This window comes from Sapajus apella, unplaced genomic scaffold (genome assembly GCF_009761245.1).
Source record: "Sapajus apella isolate SASKATOON/1434 unplaced genomic scaffold, GSC_monkey_1.0 scaffold46, whole genome shotgun sequence".
Taxonomy (NCBI): domain Eukaryota; kingdom Metazoa; phylum Chordata; class Mammalia; order Primates; family Cebidae; genus Sapajus; species Sapajus apella.
In genome coordinates, this window is record NW_022436986.1 from 17493361 (window position 1) to 17510761 (window position 17401).

The 17401-nt window shown below is 36.3% G+C and overlaps 1 protein-coding gene across 1 annotated transcript in view; it reads right to left on the reverse strand.

Moving 5' to 3' along the window:
- Positions 1–561: 561 nt before the first annotated feature.
- The window catches only part of LOC116524843 (olfactory receptor 2K2), a 30120-nt gene continuing 13280 nt past the window's right edge, over positions 562–17401 (reverse strand). Inside the window, exons 2-5 of the mRNA XM_032240338.1 lie at positions 13022–15475; positions 12296–12493; positions 8354–9610; positions 562–2691 (exon numbers count right to left, since the gene is read on the reverse strand). Coding sequence (XP_032096229.1) covers positions 1692–2691; positions 8354–8439 — 1086 coding nt within the window. The 5' untranslated portion in view covers positions 8440–9610; positions 12296–12493; positions 13022–15475 and the 3' untranslated portion in view covers positions 562–1691. The remainder of the gene's footprint in view (positions 2692–8353; positions 9611–12295; positions 12494–13021; positions 15476–17401) is intronic.

Genomic DNA, 17401 nt, shown 5'->3' on the forward strand with positions numbered 1-17401 from the left:
TTTCGTGTTTTTTTATAAGTGGGTTCAAGTTTCTTTAAATGTAGGTTACACATCTAGGAACATGTAACAGAAGTCCTAGATCTAAAGGAAGTTCTAAGAGTTAAGTAATCCAAAACTTAACCTCTAATACTAAACATTTTAAATTATTTTATATTTTAATTTGTCCCAGAAGTTTACATTCCTCCAGTCAAAACCCTCTTCCCTTCCTTACTTTAGAAGTAGAGATAGACAAGAAGGTACACCTGGAGGCAGAAAGAATTAAGGGAAAAAATAAAAATAAAATAAAAAGAAAAAAAAAACTAATTTTATTTTCCTTTTTTTTTTTTTTTTTTTTGAGATGGAGTCTTGCTCTGTCGCTAGGCTGGAGTGCAGTGGTGCAATCTCAGCTCACTGCAACCTCCACCTCCCGGGTTCAAGCCATTTTCCTGCTTCAGCCTCCCGAGTAGCTAGGATTACAGGCATGCACCACCATGCGCAGCTAATTGTTGTATTTTTAGTAGAGATGGGGTTTCACCATGTTGGCCAGGATAATCTCAATCTCTTGACCTCATGATCCACCCGCCTCAGCCTCTCAAAGTGCTGGGATTATGGGCGTGAGCCACCACGCCTGGCCTCTTTTTGAAAGATAAATTTTTGCTGGAAATAATGTCTCCCAATATCTGGTCACCGCCCAATCTATATCAGAATTTCTTGAGGCTCCACCTATAACTACAGATTATTGAGGAGCCACCGTAGAGTCACTGAATCAGAATAGCTGGGAGTGAAGGCATTTTTAACAAGCAATGTTTGTATGCGAATAAAAGATTTAAAACAACTAATATAAACACTGTCTCTATAATGTTTAAATATTTATAAATACACCTTACTGCCCTTGCTTCGTCTTTATAATTTTCACAAGTGGTACTTTCTTCTCAAATAAAGTGCCTGGTGTAAAGCTGACAAATGTATTAATTTACTGAATGACTACTGTAAACAGAAAAGGTACAAAATAACAGGAACACTTGTCCCTGTGAAGTCAATCATCCAATGAAGAAAAAAGACAAACATAAATGAAAAAGACTTAGCTAGTGTATGGGTAGTATACTGGCATAAAAGCAGATATAGTTTGCACAAGTATTTATGAGCTTAGAAAAGCAAGGCTGGAAGTGGAAAAATCAAGTAGGCATCACTGAATGCTTTACTCAGGGAGATAAGGAATTTTAATCAGGAGTTTTGAATAATGAAGGGTAATTTGAAAGCCACTACAATGTGGTAGAACAACCTCTGGCCAAGAAATTGGAAGGATGTCATAGTCCCAGTTCTACAACTGTGTGATGTTGAGCTAGTCTTTCACATTTTTAAATTCTGTTTTCTCAGTTGCATAATCAAGGCCAGTCTTTGTTTCTTTATGCTCCCACCTCATTTGAGAAAAGACTAAAGCACGGAAGATATACAAGATTTCTTCAGGAGCACATATTTGATGACTTTACAACTCAAAACCTCACAACCACAAAACACAAAAAGGAAATATTAACAAATGCAAATTGAAACCTACTACTGTTAAAAGGCAATCATTCTGTGTACACATCTCATAACTGTGAGATTATATAGAGATAAGATCCAGTCAGAATTCTTAGAGGTTGTATGTGGTCTAGAATGTCTCTGGTGAGCTCTGCCAGGGGTACAGTTCTGGTAAAACCATAGAGACCCAGTCAGAGACATCCATGTGTTTGATGCAATGGTATTTTGCCCAGCAGTTTCTTCATAGCATCTTTGACTTCCTTGTTTCTTAAACTGTAAATTATGGGGTTCAACATAGGGGTAAGCACTCCATAAAGCAACGAGATGATTTTGTCTATTTTTTGTGAGTTTGATGAAGACGGCTTTAGGTACATAGAGAGGGCAGCCCCGTAATACAAGATCACCACAGTCAAATGGGCACCACAGGTAGAAAAAGCTTTGTTTCTTCCCTCTGCTGAGCTGATTCTCAGAATAGTGGAAAGGATGAAGATGTAAGAGATACAAATTAAGAGCATTGGAATTGGCAACAAGAGAATGCTGACCACCAGCATGATCATGTCCATGAGCAGTGAACTTGCGCAAGCTAACTTTAGCACTGCCAGAATTTCACAGGTGAAGTGATCAATGAGATTCCCACAGAGGGGTATCTGCAGGGCGAAACTGGTTTCCAGCAGGGCAGTCAGGCAACCCATCATCCAGGAGACCGTGGCCATCTGCGCACAGACCCGCCTGTTCATGATGATGAAGTATCTCAGCGGGTTGCAAATGGCCACATAACGGTCATATGCCATCACGGCCAGGAGCACACACTCCGTGGAGCCCATGGCAAGGGACAGATACATCTGTACAGCACAGCCAGAAAAGATAATGGTTTTCTGGTATGACAGCAAACTTACCAGCAAAGTAGGAATTGAGGCAGATGTGTAACAAATATCCATGAAAGAGAGATTTCCAAGGAATAAGTACATGGGGGTTTTAAGGCGTGAATCTAGGATAGTGATTAAAATAAGAGTGCTGTTGCCCAAGAGCGTTGTCAGATACATTACAAGGCTGAAGATGAAGAGAACCACCTCTAACCTTGGGTACTGGGAAAATCCTGCCAAGAAAAAAATGCTCCAAATGGTGAAATTTTCTCCTTGCATTTTCTTTCTTTCATCTGTATTTATTCCAGTACTATTTCCTTCATTTAATCTGAGGACATAAAAAAATGAATAAAGTGTGATATTCATTTGAAAAATACTTTCAAATTTATTTTTACTATTATAAATGCAATTTTACTATAAGAAATCACAGGATAGTGTATTTATTGATGTAAGGGGGAAAAGCAGGTTTGATCTATATAAGTTGATTCTTCCACAACAAAATTTAGATAACAGTGAATTTTTAAAAAGAATATATATATTTAATACTTGAATCTGAGCTCCTAAACCTATCCTTGGCACACAGTAGGACTTTAATAAATATTTGAAAGTGACTGAATGAGGAAAAATATAAATGTATACTGAATAAGTTACTGAGTTCAAATCAGAAAAGTAATCCAGATAAGTGAAAAAAAAAATCTCAAATATACAATAAAAAGCAATATTGATCTTCACCAAAACAAGAGGAGGAACCTTGAAAGATGCAAATAAAATAAATTTTAGGCCAGGTACAGTGGCTCATGCCTGCAATCCCAGCACTTTGGGAAGTCAAAGGGGATGGATTGCTTGAGCTCAGGAGTTAGACCAGCCTGGGCAACATGATGGTTAAATCCTTCCCGTCTCTAGGAAAAATACGAAAAGTAGCCAGATGTGGTGGTGCATGTCTGTGGTCCTAGCTATTCAGGAGGCTGAGGCTGAGACTGGGAGGCAGAGGCTGCAGTAAGCCAAGATTGCGCCACTGTACTCTAGCCTGGGTGACAGTGAGACTCTATCTCAAGTAAGTAAGTAAGCAAGTAAGTAAGTAAGTAAGTAAGTAAGTAAATAAATAAATAAATAAACAAACCAGCTTCATAGTTGGAGGCTCTGGGTCTAAATAAGCTCTGTCCTTTCCCTCTAACAGTTTGGGGGGCTGTCTACTGGTTTCAAAAAGGACAACAATGCTCAAAGCATTGTAGATACTAATTTGTAGTTATATTTAAGAGCTAGTTTATGCCACACAAAATAACCCACCCTCATTTAAATATGAATACATCCACTGTACAGTTTCATTCATTGTTGAGTCCCATATTATTGTGAGTGTGTAAAGAGTTCTAATAATTATAGCCAGGCAATACTTTAAAACCCATATACCTGGAAATGCAGAAACTAAACTCCCTTGGAAGATTATCATAAGATCTTTTTGAAAATAGATTACAGAGCATATAGTTATAAATAAGAACATTGGAATTGGCAAAAGAAGAATGTTGACCGCCATCATGATCATATCCAGGGATCCACAGAGGGGTCACTGCAGGGCAAAACTGATTTCTAGCAGGGCAGTCAGAAACTTAAAGTTTTATTTTTTTCTTACATTTCACATTATTAATGAAAAACTATTACAGAAACTTACCTTGCTCCTAAACTCATATTGCCTTTTAATAAACCTTCAACCTTTTTCTTTCTCCACTGAGTCTTTCCTATTTTCAAATATACATGTTCTTAAAAATTGCCTTCATCTTATAAATTTTTCTGCCAAATTTTATATTTAATAGATTTCTCTAATAATAAAATTATTAGATTATAAAAGATTACTTCAAAGAAGCTTAATTTTTATACTACTGTTAAGACTAACAAGCACAAAAGTTTTTAAATGAAAAAATCAGAAAATAGCAAATCCCAGGTAGCTGGGCTATTATTTAAAAAGTAACAGTAGCCAAGAAGAATTGATCCTCCCATCTGAATTCCCTGTCACCAACTTCAAATAAAATGTTGTTTTATGATGCACTTCGTAAAGTTAACTATGTTCAAGAAATAATAAATTAATCCACATTTTAAAATGTTAAATGTTATGTAAAAATCAATAGTGCAATTCATTTCTTTCAAAATTATTAGCTTTACCACCACAACTAAAAATGTCAAAGGATAGCAACTGGAATATTAGGTAAATTTAAATCATTTGTTGTTTTAGGGGAATACCTGTTGTCCCTAAACAATTTAAAGTTCAGCAGCTAAGATACAGAGAGGTTTGAAACTTCAGATCCTTCAGGGATATTGTCCCAAAGATCCAATTATATCGATCTTTTAAAAAGCTAGAGAGTGAACCACATAGTTCCTCCAAAACACTTTGGAAAAACTCAGAAAACAAAGTTTTCTATTCGCTTGCTTCTTGTCAATCCTTAGCTATGTCAAGATTTTTTTTCATGAATGATTTCAATGTAAAATACTTAACAGAATACAGAGAAAAGATGTCCCTACAATACTAAGACACATTTTGTGCATTAATGAAATTACTTCCTAGTTTTCAGAAATTAGGGAAAGAACATTTACTTTTTAAAGACACAGAGAAATCACTGACTGTCCCAACAAGTGATCAGAAATGTTATTCAATATACACACACTGAGAGGATCATAAAGCAAGAAAACGTTGGTAGTAATGGGCATATCCTAGATCTTAGTTTGTTTTGTTTTTGAGACAGGGTCTGGCTTTGTTGCCCAGGCTGGAGTGTAGTAGCATGATCTCGACTCACTGCAACCACCACCTCCCAGGTTCAAGTCATTCTCCTGCCTCAGCCTCCTGAGTAGCTGGGACTACAGGTGCGTGCTACCACACAGGGCTAATTTTTGTATTTTTGGTAGAGACGGGGTTTCACCATGTTGGCCAGACTGTCCTCAAACTCCTGAGATCAAGCGATCCACCCACCTGCGGCCTCCCAAAGTGCTGGGATTACAAGTGTAAGCCACTATGCCCAGCCACAGATATTCATTTCTAAACACCATTCTCAACTAGAAGGAAACATGGCTCCTTGTGAAGATAACTAATACCAGAACTAGGTTAGGGAAAGAACAAGATTAACTTAGAGAATCTTATTGTACCAGAAACTAAGAAATATGCAAAGAGTGGTAGAGATGTAGTGAAGGGTCATAGACACCCACTTGATGAAGCTCCCATTGCTAAATTTAGGACAGATTATTCAAAGCATCAAAATAAAAAATGACTGATCATAATTCACAGATAAAATAAAAATGTACAAGTTCATTATGATGTAAATAAATAATAGGAATAGAAAGCTCTTCCTCACAGTAAGATGCCAAAAAATAAATATAGAGGAATGATGTTAGAAAATAATCACAGTTAAGGGTTTTGTAGGCAATAGATTCCCACAGGTAAAATGTTGTATTAGGTTGATGCAGCATTGTAGCTGTTGAAGGTAAAAGTTAGATGAACAGGATATTTACATGGTGTCAAAATATCTCACCACAAATTACTTTATAAGTTTAAAGATAAAATAATAACTTTACGGTGGGGAGACCTGGAGGATAATCATGTTAACATCACCAGTATTGGAACAAATAGACTCCATGTGCCTTCTGATATGAGGTACTGAGAATACACTATCACCTCTGTGGTACTTCCATCAAAATTAAATCACCCGAATCTAACCATGAGTGCAAACCAGACAAACCTAAATTTAGGGATATTATGCAATATAATCAGCCTACACTTTTCAAAAGTACAGATGAGTCTCAAAAAAGGATATACAAATGGCCAAAAAAAATCAAAAAAATGCTCAACATTACAAATTATCAGGGAAATGCAAATCAAAACCACAATGCAATACCACCTTACTCCTGTAAGAATGGCCTTAATCAAAAAATAATGGATGTTGGCATGGATGGGATGAAAGGGAAACACTTTTACACTGCTGGTGGTAATGTAAACTAGTACAACCACTATGGAAAACAGTGTGAAGTTTCCTTAAAGAACTAAAAGTAGATCTACCATTTGATTCAGCAATACCACTTTTGGGTATCTACACAGAGGAAAAGAAGTCATCATATGAAAAAAGATACTTGCATGCATATCTTTATAGCAGTACAATTCACAATTGCAAAAATACGGAACCAGCCCAAATGCCCAACGATCAATGAGTGGATAAAGAAAATGTGAGATACAGATATATAATAATGGCATTTGCAGCCACCTGGATGGAATTGGAGATCCTTATTCTAAATGAAATAACTCAGGAATAGAAAACCAAACATCCTATGCTGTCACTCAAAAGTGGGAGCTAAGCTATGAGGATGCAAAGGCATAAGAATGACACAATGAACTTTGGGGACTTGGGGGAAAAGATGGGAGAGTGGGGGATAAAAGACAATATGCTGGGGATAGTGTAAACTGATAGGTGTACCAAAATCTCAGAAATCACCACTAAAGAACTTATCCATGTAACCAAACACTACCTGTTCCCCCATGACCTACTGAAATAAAAAAAAAGAAGAAAAAATAAAATAATAAACTCCTAATTTAAAAAAAAAAAAGTGTCACAATCAATCAGGAAACAAAAAGAGAAACCAAGAAAATGTTCCATACCTGAAAGAGATCGGACAACTAAATACAATACATGCCCCAGCACTGAAGCTTAGATCAGGAAAAACTGGGCTATAACCAACATTGTTAGGACAATCGACAACATTTGAATATGGGCTGGGGATTAGATATTAGTAGTCTATCAATATCAAATTTCCTGATCTTGATTACTGTACTATGGTTATGTAAGATAATGCTCTTGTTCTTAGGATATACAGACTGAAGCATTTAGTGTTAAAGGAGGAAAATCTCTAAAGAATGTGGGAAAGGCTTTACCTTCTCCTCAACTTTTAATACTCATAAGAGGATTCATACTGGAGAGAAATCCTACAAATGTGAAGAATGTGACAAAGCTTTTAAGTGGTCCTCACGTCTATCTAATCATAAGATAATTCATACTGGAGAGAAACCCTACAAATGTGAATAATGTGGCAAAGTCCAGCCCTCAGGCCTTCTAATACATAAAATAATTATACTGGAAAAAATTACTACAAGTGTGGAGAAAAAATTACTGGCAAACCTTTAACCAGTTCCAAGCCTTTATTGTACCTGAGATAATTCATATTAGACAAAAATCACATAAACATAAAAAAGTAACAAAGCCTTTAACCAGCCCTCAAACCTTAATGAACCTAAGAGAATGTATTTTTTTTTTTTTTTTTTTTGAGACGGAGTTTCGCTCTTGTTACCCAGGCTGGAGTGCAATGGCGCGATCTCGGCTCACCGCAACCTCCGCCTCCTGGATTCAGGCAATTCTCCTGCCTCAGCCTCCTGAGTAGCTGGGATTACAGGCACGCGCCACCATGCCCAGCTAATGTTTTGTATTTTTAGTAGAGACGGGGTTTCACCATGTTGACCAGGATGGTCTCGATCTCTTGACCTCGTGATCCACCCGCCTCGGCCTCCCAAAGTGCTGGGATTACAGGCTTGAGCCACCGCGCCCGGCAGAGAATGTATTTTTAAAACATTTTTTTGAGATGGAATCTCACTTCATCACCCAGGATGGAGTGCAGTGGCACGGTTTTGGGTCGCTGCAACCTCTGCCTCCTGGGATAAAGCAGTGCTCCTGCCTCAGCCTCCTGAGTGGCTGGGATTACAGGTATGTGTCACCATACGGGATGATTTTTGTGTTTTTGGTAGAGATGGGGTTTCACCATGTTGGCCAGGCTGGTCGCAAACTCCTGACCTCAGGTGATCCACCTGCCTCAGCCTCCCAAAGCCTAAGAGAATTTATATTAGAGAGACCCTACAAAGGTAAAACATGTGACAAAACCTTTAAGCACATCTCAGGCCTTAGAAAATATTAGGTAATTTATTCTAAAAATGCAATGAATGTGAAAGAAGCAAAATGTTTCCAACTTACCCTGAAATCATTGGTAAAAACATGTTTTTTAAAAGCTGTGTGTGGAGAGAAGCAGCACTTATTCCCACATTCTTATTGCAAGTCATGCGGTCTCCATATTTTCTGCATCCTTATGATGGCTCATTTACTCTGATCACTGACAGCAAACGTACAGAAAGAAGACCATCAGAAGAACTTGGTCCAACCACACGAATAGGCAAATTGTTTCCTTGTAGGAAAAGAAGGAACAACACAACTATATTGAATAATATAAAAATTTTAAATAGAGCTAATTAAGTAGTAATTATATTTTGGGGATATTGGGCTAAAGTGGCCCATACAGCATGAGCTTGGAAAAGTGAAACTCAATAAGTACAATAGGTTTGTTTGACTGTAAAACATGGGAAACATGATTGTTAATGACTTCAAGTTTTAATAATATTAATCTTGATACTTTATTTTTCTAAAAGTCAGCACTCACGACAAATCCCTCCCATCACCAGGCAACAAAACAACAAGAATTTTAGAAGAAAAATGACAATGAGATGACTGTCTATGTAGAAAATCTGAAAGAATCAACAAAAAACTGCTGAAGCGAACAACAAGCAATTTCAGTAAGGCTTCAGGATACAGAGTTAATGTACAAAAGTCAATTACTCTCCTGTATACCAGCAAAGAAGAAATGGAATTTGCAATTAAAAACACAGCATTATTTACATTAGCATCTCTCCTCCACAATGATATACTTGGGCATAAACCTAACAAAATATGTGTATGATCTATATAAGGAAAACTACAAAACTCTGATAAATGAAATCAAAGAAGAACTAAATAAACAGAGAGATATTTCATGTTCTTGGATGCTAGAAGACAATACTGTCAAGATGTCAGCTCTTTTCAACATGAGCTATAGATTCAATACAATCCCAATCAAAATCTTAGGAAGTTATTTTGTAGATATCAATAAACTGACTCTAAAACTTTTATGCAAAATGGTACAGCCACTTTGGAAGATAGTTTGGCAGTTTCTTTCTTACAAAGTTAAACATACTCTTACCACATGATTTAGCAATTGTGCCCATTTGGTGTTTACCCAAAGGAGTTGAATACATGTCCATACGAAAATGTGCACAAGGATGTTCATAGCAGCTTTTTTCATAATTCCCAAAACTTTGAATCAACCAAGATGTTCTTTAGTAGGTGAATGGATAAATAAACAATGGTACATGCAGCCAGTAGAACACTGTTCAGCACTCAAAAGAAATTAGCTATTAATTCCTGGAAAAAAAGGCATGGGGGATGAATTTCAAGTCAAGGCTAAATGAAAAGAAAAAAATAAAAGACATGAGGGAAGCTTAAATGCATATTGCTCGGTGAAAGAAGCCAATCTGAAAAGGTTACATACTGTATGATTCCAACCATATAATATTCTAGAACAGGCAAAATATGGCAACAGTAAAAAGATCAGTGGATGACAGGCATTGGGGGTAAGAAGAAGAATGAATAGGAGGAGCACAGAAGATTTTTAGGACAGCAAAAATACTCCGTATCATACTATAATAATGGGTACAAATCATTAAAAATTTTCTAAAATCCATAGACTCTACACCACCAAGAGCACATACACCCTATGGCAAACTATGGACTTTGGGTGATTATGGTGTGACAATATTGGTTCATTTATTGCAACAAATGTACCACCCTGGAGAGGGATGTTGATTAACTGGGGAGACTATGAATGTATAGGGGCATGGGGTATATGGGAAATCTCTCAATTTTTGCTGTGGGCCTAAAACTGCCTTAAAAAATAAAATCTTAAAAAATAATAATTATAACAATATGTTGGTGAACATTAAGCTAACTTTAATAATTTTCATATAAACAGCTATCATTTATTGAATGCTCACCACATGCCAAAGTATTATGCAAAGCATTTTACACATTCTCTCTGTAAAATTACATGATGTAGGAATACCCCATGCACAGCACAGACCCATGCACTGCACATTCTTCTCTAGTGCTCATGGAATATCACCGGCCGATTTTGTGCCCGTGCCCATCAGTATGCCCTTTCTCCACAAAGGCGACTGCACTCCTGAATTCTACTTCATATGTTAGTTTTGCCTGTTACTGCATTTAAAAAAATGGAATCAGGGCAGGGTAGTGGGTCAAGCCTATCATCATAGGACTTTGGGAAGCCAAGCCGGGAGAACTGCTTGAGTCCAAGGAGTTTGAGACCAGACCAGGCAACACAGTGAGATCCTGTCTCTACAAAAAATAAAAAAAAATTCATTGGTATGTGACTGAAATCTCAGCTATTCAGGACGCTGAAGTGAGAGGATTGCTTGAGCCTGGGAGGTTGAGGTTGCAGTGAGCTATGATCGCACTACTGCATTTCAGCCTGGGCAACAGAGCAAAACCCTGGCTCTGGGGAAAAAAAAAAAAAGGAAGCATATGATATGCATTATGGTGTGTTTGGTGTCCTTCCCTCCACATATGCCTGCAAGATTCATCCATGTTGACATATGCGGTTGCAGCTTGTCCATATTTATTATTGTTATTGACTGTTTTATAAACAACACACATTATCTGTTGTCCTATTGTTAGACATCTGAATTGTCTTCACTTTTTGGCTATTTCAACAATGTCATTATACACCAGCATGCATATGTCTTTTGGTTCACATGCATACACATTTCTCTTGGGTATTTACTTAGGAGTGGAAATGAGAGGTGATAGGACATGCTGATGTCAACTTTAGTAGGCAGTGCTAAAATAATTTTCCAATAGGTTATGAAAATTTACAATCTCAAGAGTACCAGTTTCCTACTGATGTATAACAAACAAAACCGAGGTTGCACTGAGCCGAGATCGCGCCATTGCACTCCAGCCTGGGTAACAAGAGCGAAACTCCGTCTCAAAAAAAAAAAAAAAAAAAACAAAACTTAGTAACTCAAACAATGGCCACTTTCCTATGTATCATGGAAGTATGAGTAGAAACTCAGACTACTTAAGGGAGGTATTTGTGAGATTATATAAGTTTGGCAAAGATTTTGGATTAGGAACTTTTTTTTCTTGTATTCACTTTTTAAATTTTTTTATTTTTAATTTTTGTGGGTAGGTTTTTGTTTCTTCTAGGAGTTGGTTCAACTGTGGTCAGAGCTAATGAGCTAATCCTCAGAATTAAAAAGCCTGGCCGGGCGCGGTGGCTCACGCCTGTAATCCCAGCACTTTGGGAGGCCGAGGCTGGTGGATCACGAGGTCAAGAGATCGAGACCGTCCTGGTCAACATGGTGAAACCCCGTCTCTACTAAAAATACAAAAAATTAGCTGGGCATGGTGGCGCATGCCTTTAATCCCAGCTACTCAGGAGGCTGAGGCAGGAGAATTGCCTGAACCCAGGAGGCGGAGGTTGCGGTGAGCCGAGATCGTGCCATTGCACTCCAGCCTGGGTAACAAGAACGAAACTCCGACTCAAAAAAAAAAAAAAAAAAGAATTAAAAAGCCTGGTAAAACTAATGAAAGGAGAAGATTCATTCTGTGAATAAATATTCTCCAGGAGAATCATCTAAAAGAAAGCTATTTCACTAAAGAATTTATGGTCTAGCCAGGCTCGGTGGCTCAAGACTGTAATCCCAGCATTTTGGGAGGCCAAGGCTGGTAGATCACTTGAGGTCAGGAGTTTGAGATCATCATGGCCAACATGATGAAACACCCTCTCTACTAAAATACAAAAATTAGCTAGGCATGGTGGCGCGCACCTGTAATCCCAGTTACTCAGGAGGCTGAGGCAGGAGAATCACTTGAACCCAGGAGGTGGAGGTTGCAGTGAGCCAAGATCACGCCACTGCACTCCAGTCTGGGCGACAAAGCAAGACTCTGTCTAAAATTTAAAAAAAAAAAAAAATGTATGGTCTAATATTAGGAATTACATGTAAAAGGACTACCTAAAAGAACACTTACAATTTTATATATTTCATGATGGAATTATGTGAGCACAAATAGATAGAGGGGTCATGGAAGTGATAATCTGCAGGCCACATCTGGCAGACTCCCAAATTAACTGCCTAGGGAAAATCTTTAACTTATGGTATACATCCTGCTCCATGAGTAAAGAATCTCGAGTTCCTCCTACTGTTGAAGTACTGATGAATACGTAACCTGTTGACATTGAAAAGAACACTGATTTGTTTCTGAATCATGCAGTTTTACTGCTTGTCTTGCACATAGAACATTTTAACTTGTACGTTATCATCTGTAGCCAATGACTGCAACCTTTTTATTGTAATCACCAATGAAAAAGGACAACTTCCATTTGAGGAGTGCTCCTCCCCGCTCCTGAACTTTCCCAGAAAAGCCTTTCAAGTTGAAGCTGACTCCAGACCGTGCCCAATTTTGTTAGTGTACCTTCCCAAGTTGGTCCTCACACTTACATTTGACTTCCAATAAACCGTTATCAAATTATTTCTGCCTCAATCTCCTTAACTTTGGTTGCCAGAGGCTTCTCTCCGGATCACTCTCCTTCCCCCGCCCCCCAAAAAAGATCCCAAGCACACACTGGAAATAAATGGTAAACAACAAAGTTTCCAGAGCCTTATTTTCTAAACACAGAACTTCTAGTTTAGCACATTCTTGCATTTGAAAGTCATTTTGATTGCCAAAAATAGTCAGATAAAAGCATAAACTTACTTAAAAGACTTCAAGAGGAGATGGTACGGATATCATAAATGGGTTTAATGCCATATTAAGTTGAAATTAATTCTGTGGACAATAGAGAACTGTTTTAAGATAGAGACATAATTTGGATTATGACCAAATCAAGATGTAGAATATTCTTAACCAAGAAGATCCCTTATGCCTATTTACAGTCAATGACCTCCCCTAACCCCATGCCCCCAACTACAGATCTCACTTCTGTCATTATAGTTTTTCCTTATATAGAATTTCACATAAATAGAACTATGTGTAGCATGCAGTCATTTCACTTACCAAAATGTTTTATGTTTATGTAGTCATTTCTTTTATTGCTGAGTTGTATTCCACTGTGTAGATTTACAACTGTTTGTATACTCACTATTTGATAGACATTTTAATGGTTTTCAGTTTTGGCCTACAATAAATATTTACTTATGAGTTTTGTGCAAACACAGACTTCCATTTGTCTTAGGTAAATACACTGGTGTGAAATTTATGGGTCATAGTACAAGTGTATGCTTAACTTCATATGATATGTTGAACCATTTCTCAAAGATGCTGTCCTATTTTACTATCCCATTAGCGATATAACTCCTCTTGATCCACATCTGTGCCAATGCTTTATTTTGTCACTCTGATTTTAGTCATTTCAATGTGTGATGTCATATGTTGGGGTTTTTTTTCCAGGAAACATGATTTACTAACATATTTTAACAAGTAGTGTGGATAGAAAATAACCAATAACATGTTTTTGTATCTACAAATTATATTCAAAAATGCCCCAACATGTTCCAAATGTTTTTTAAAAACCATTTGATTGAGATATAATTCACATATCATACTATTTAACCATTTAAAGTATACAATCCAATAATTTTAAGTGGATTCACAGAGTTGTACAGCTACCGACACAAAATCAATTTTAGAACATCAACCTTAAAAGAAACTCACACTCATTAACAGTCATTCTCTATTTTCCCCCAACCCCTTAACCCTAGGAAACTATTAATCTACTCTGTTTCTACAGATTTGCCTATTCTGAACATTTCTCATAAATGGAGTCACACAATGTGTGGTCTTTGACTTCTTTCCCTTATGTTTTCAAGATTGATCCAAGTAATAGCAAGAATCATTATTTCATTCCTTTTCTTGCCAAATAACATCTCATTGTGTATGGATATCCATACACAATGAGATATTTGGCAAGGAATGAAATAATCACACATGTCAAATATCTCATTGTATAGATATGCCACATTTAATTTTTATCTAGTCATCCGTTGAACATTTTGGTTGTTCTCAGTTTTTGGTTTTTATAAATAATGTTCCTATGAACATTTATAATTTTTTTGTGGGACAGATGTTTTCATTTCTCTTGAGTATATGTTACACTTTGTTTAAACATTTGACAAACTGCAAAACTATTACCCAAAGCAGCTGTGTCATTTTACATTCCCACCAGCAACGCTTGAAGGTTCCAATTTCTCCACTTCCTTATCAATACTTATGTGTCTTTTTTTTAATAGCCATTCTAGACGGTTTGTAATGGCAACTCATTGTGGTTACCCTGATAGTGATTGATTTGTATGTATATATTTGTATGTATGTATTGATTTGTATGTATATATTGACCACCTGTATCTCTTCTTTGGATAAATGTCGATCCAGATCCTTTGTCTAGGTCCTTTAGGTTGTCTTTTTGAGTTGTAAAAGTTTTTTTCTATACATTCTGAATACAAGTTCTTTATCAGATATAGAATTTGTAAATATTTTATTCAAATCTGTAGGCTTTTTCTTTCTTGATAGTGTCCTGTAAAAACACAAAAAGATGTTAATTTTGATGGAGTTCAATTTATATATTTTTTCTTTTGTCACTTGAGCTTCTGGTATCATGTCTAAGAAGTCTTTGCCTTACCCAAGGTTATGAAGATTTACTTCTAGATTTACTTTTAAGAGTTTAACAGTTTTTGCTCTTACATTTAAGTCTGGTCCATTTTGAGTTCATTTTGTGTGCAATGTGAGAAACAAGTCCAACTTCATTCATTTGCATGTAGATGTCCAGTTGTACCTGCACAATTTGTTGAAGACTATTCTTTCCTCATTGAGTGAATTTGACACACAAGTTGAAAGTCAATTTGCCATAAATGTAAAGGTTTATTTCTGGACTCTTAATTCTGTTCCTTTGAACTGTATGTACAATCTTATGCCAGTACCACATAGACTTGATTACTATAGATTTTTACTAAGTTTTGAAGTCAGGAAGGAGGAATAATCCACTTTTGTTCTTTTTCAAAATATTTTAACTATTATGGGTCCTTTGCACTCCACATCAATTTTAGAATTAGTTTTCTATTGAATCTGTAAATCAAATTGGTCAGTATTGTCATCTTAACAGTATTAAGTATTCTAATCACAAGCATGGATGTCTTTCCATTTACTTAGCTCTTCCTAATTTCTTTCAACAATATTTTATAATTTCAGAGTGTAATTTTTGCATGTGTTTCATTAAATTCATTTTTAAAAATTCATTTTGAATAATTTTCTATTAAAAATGAAAGTTTTCTTAATTTCATTTACAGAAATTGGTACAACATAGAAATAAGTGATTTTTGTAATTAACTTAGAAAAGTCAATCATTAATTGATCCTCAACCTTGCTGAACTCATTTAAAGTTCCAACAGGATTTTAGTGAATTCCTTAGGATTTTCTATATACAACATATTATCTGAAAATATCATTAATTTACTTCTTTCTTTCCAATCTTGATGCCTTCTATTTACTTGACTGATTTCCCTAGATAGAACTTCCAGTATAATGTTTAATAGAAGTATCAAGAGTAAACATCCTTATCTCATTCCTGATCTTAAAGGGAAAACATTCAGTCTTTTCCCATTAAGTATCATCTAACCCTATTATGTAGTATCATGTAGTATTATGGTGTAAGCTGTGTGTTTTTTGTAGATCCACCTTATTAGTTGATGAAGTTTTATTTTATTCCAAATCTTTCAGTGGGGTGTGTGTGGGGGGGGGTGTATAAAATGAAGGGGTATTGGATTTTATCAAATGCTTTTTCTGCATCTGAGATCATAATGTGATTTCTTTTTTCCCTTATAGGTAGGAGGCATTATATAATTTGATTTTCATATTAAACAAACCTTGTATTCCTGAAATTAATGCCTCATGGTCATGATGTATAGTCCTTTATCTATATTGCTTCACTCAGTTTCCATTATTTTGCTCACAAGTTTTACATCTATAAGGGAAATCTCTCTGTAGCTTGTTTAATTTTTCATCTATGTCTTTGTCCATTTTTGGTACTAGGGTAATACTGGTCTTCTATTTTCTTCTATTTTTTCAGAAGAGTGCGTAAATAACTAATACCATATACAGGCATAACTATTATGTACCTATAATTTAAAAATAAAAAGTTTTAAATTTTAAAAAGAACTGGCATTCTTTAAAATATTTTGTAGAATTCACTTCTTTGTGGGTAGCTTTTTGAGTACTAGCTCAACTTCTTTACTTGCTGTAGGCCTATCCATATTTTCTATTTCTTCTGAGTCAGATTTAATTTTTTGATTTGTATCTTCCTAAGAATGTGTCAATTTCATCTACGCTGCATCTAATTTGTTGTCATATAGTTGCTCATAGTATTCCTTTATATTCTGGTTTATGTTTTAAGATTAGCAAGTAGCAATATCTCTTTCATTCCTGTTTTAGTAATTCAGTGAGTTTTGTTTGTTTTTTGGTCAGATTTGCTACAGATTTGCTGATCAACAATTTGGTTGATATTTTCAAAGAGCCAACTTGCAGTTTCATTTTTTTTTTTTTTTCCTATTCTCAATTTCATCATTTCTGCTCTGATCTTTATTTCCTCCCTTCAGGTTTAATTTGCTCTTTCTTCCCCACCCTCCACCCCCACCCCCGATGCTTCCAGAGAAAGGTTTGGGATAGGTCTGATTTGTCTTTTGTTTTGTTTTAAGCCAGGGTCTCACTCTGTCGCCAAGACTAAAGTGCAGTGATGCAATTATGCAGCCTCGAACTCCTGGGCTCAAGCAATCCTCCTACCTCTGCCTCCCAGGTAGCTGGAACTACAAGTGCATGCTACCGTGCCTGGCTAATTTTTAAAATTTTTCAGAGAGACATGGTCTGACTATATTGTACAGGCTGCTCTTGAGGTGCTGGCTTCCAACAATCCTCCCACCTCGGCCTCCTAAACTCCTGGGATTACAGGCATGAGCCACTGCACCTGGTCTTAATTATTATTATTTATACTTTAGTAAGATGGTCTATTTTTTTAAATGTGTTTTCAGTTATTAATTCCCCTCTAAACACTGCTTTTGCTGCATTTCATATGTTTTGGAGTTTTGTGTC